This window comes from Daktulosphaira vitifoliae, unplaced genomic scaffold (genome assembly GCF_025091365.1).
Source record: "Daktulosphaira vitifoliae isolate Bord-2020 unplaced genomic scaffold, ASM2509136v1 Scaffold_6311, whole genome shotgun sequence".
Lineage (NCBI taxonomy): Eukaryota > Metazoa > Arthropoda > Insecta > Hemiptera > Phylloxeridae > Daktulosphaira > Daktulosphaira vitifoliae.
In genome coordinates this window covers 1-703 of record NW_026105871.1, presented here as the reverse complement: position 1 = coordinate 703, position 703 = coordinate 1, and the positions used below count along the sequence as shown (strand labels likewise).

Here is a 703-nt window from a genome sequence, read left to right as displayed (position 1 = left end):
TCTTGATTATCTTTTATTGAGTTAAGGTCATCTTGTAGTTCTAAAAGTACATTTGACATACTAACAAAAGGTACACTTAGTGTGTTTTTATTGTTACTCAACATTGTATTAGGAATAGTATGAAATGGTTGAGTTATATGTGTACTAGGATTAACAGATTGATAGACTATATAACTATCATCTATATGTTCATTAAAAGTAGATTTTGTATTATATTGAGAAATTATTGAATTTTTGATCTGAGAACTATCATATTGAATTGTTGAAGGAATTGATGTAGGTTTTAAAACAGTAGCTAATTCTTCTAAATCATTAATAGTTTTCAATTCCATATTATCAAATGGACTGGATGTATCAGATTCAAAATCTGATATATTAATATTTTTTGAAATTATGGGTTCATTTGAAGACACCTTAGAGTTATTTTGAGCAGGAATTGGCTGTAAAACTTGTATATTTTGGTGTGATGAATCTATCAAAGTCAATTTATGCAAATTAAGTGAATCTAATTTTTTTAACTCTTCAACTTGAACATGGCGTTTAGTTATGGAATCTTCTCGCAATTTACTCCAAATTGACATTTTTTCCAACACTTTTTTTTCCAAACTAAAATTATACTGTAAACAAAATTAATATAATAAATATATTTTATAGATGAAATAAAATAATTTCCAATTTTAAACAATAGTTTTACCTCGTATTT

At 25.2% G+C, this 703-nt stretch overlaps 1 protein-coding gene across 1 annotated transcript; it reads right to left on the bottom strand.

The window, feature by feature from the left end:
* Positions 1–5: 5 nt before the first annotated feature.
* Positions 6–613, bottom strand: LOC126910190 (uncharacterized; the record flags this gene model as incomplete). Its single annotated transcript, XM_050692561.1, has 1 exon — positions 6–613. A coding segment is annotated over one exon (608 nt), but the record flags the coding sequence as incomplete, so codon positions are not given.
* Positions 614–703: the final 90 nt, after the last annotated feature.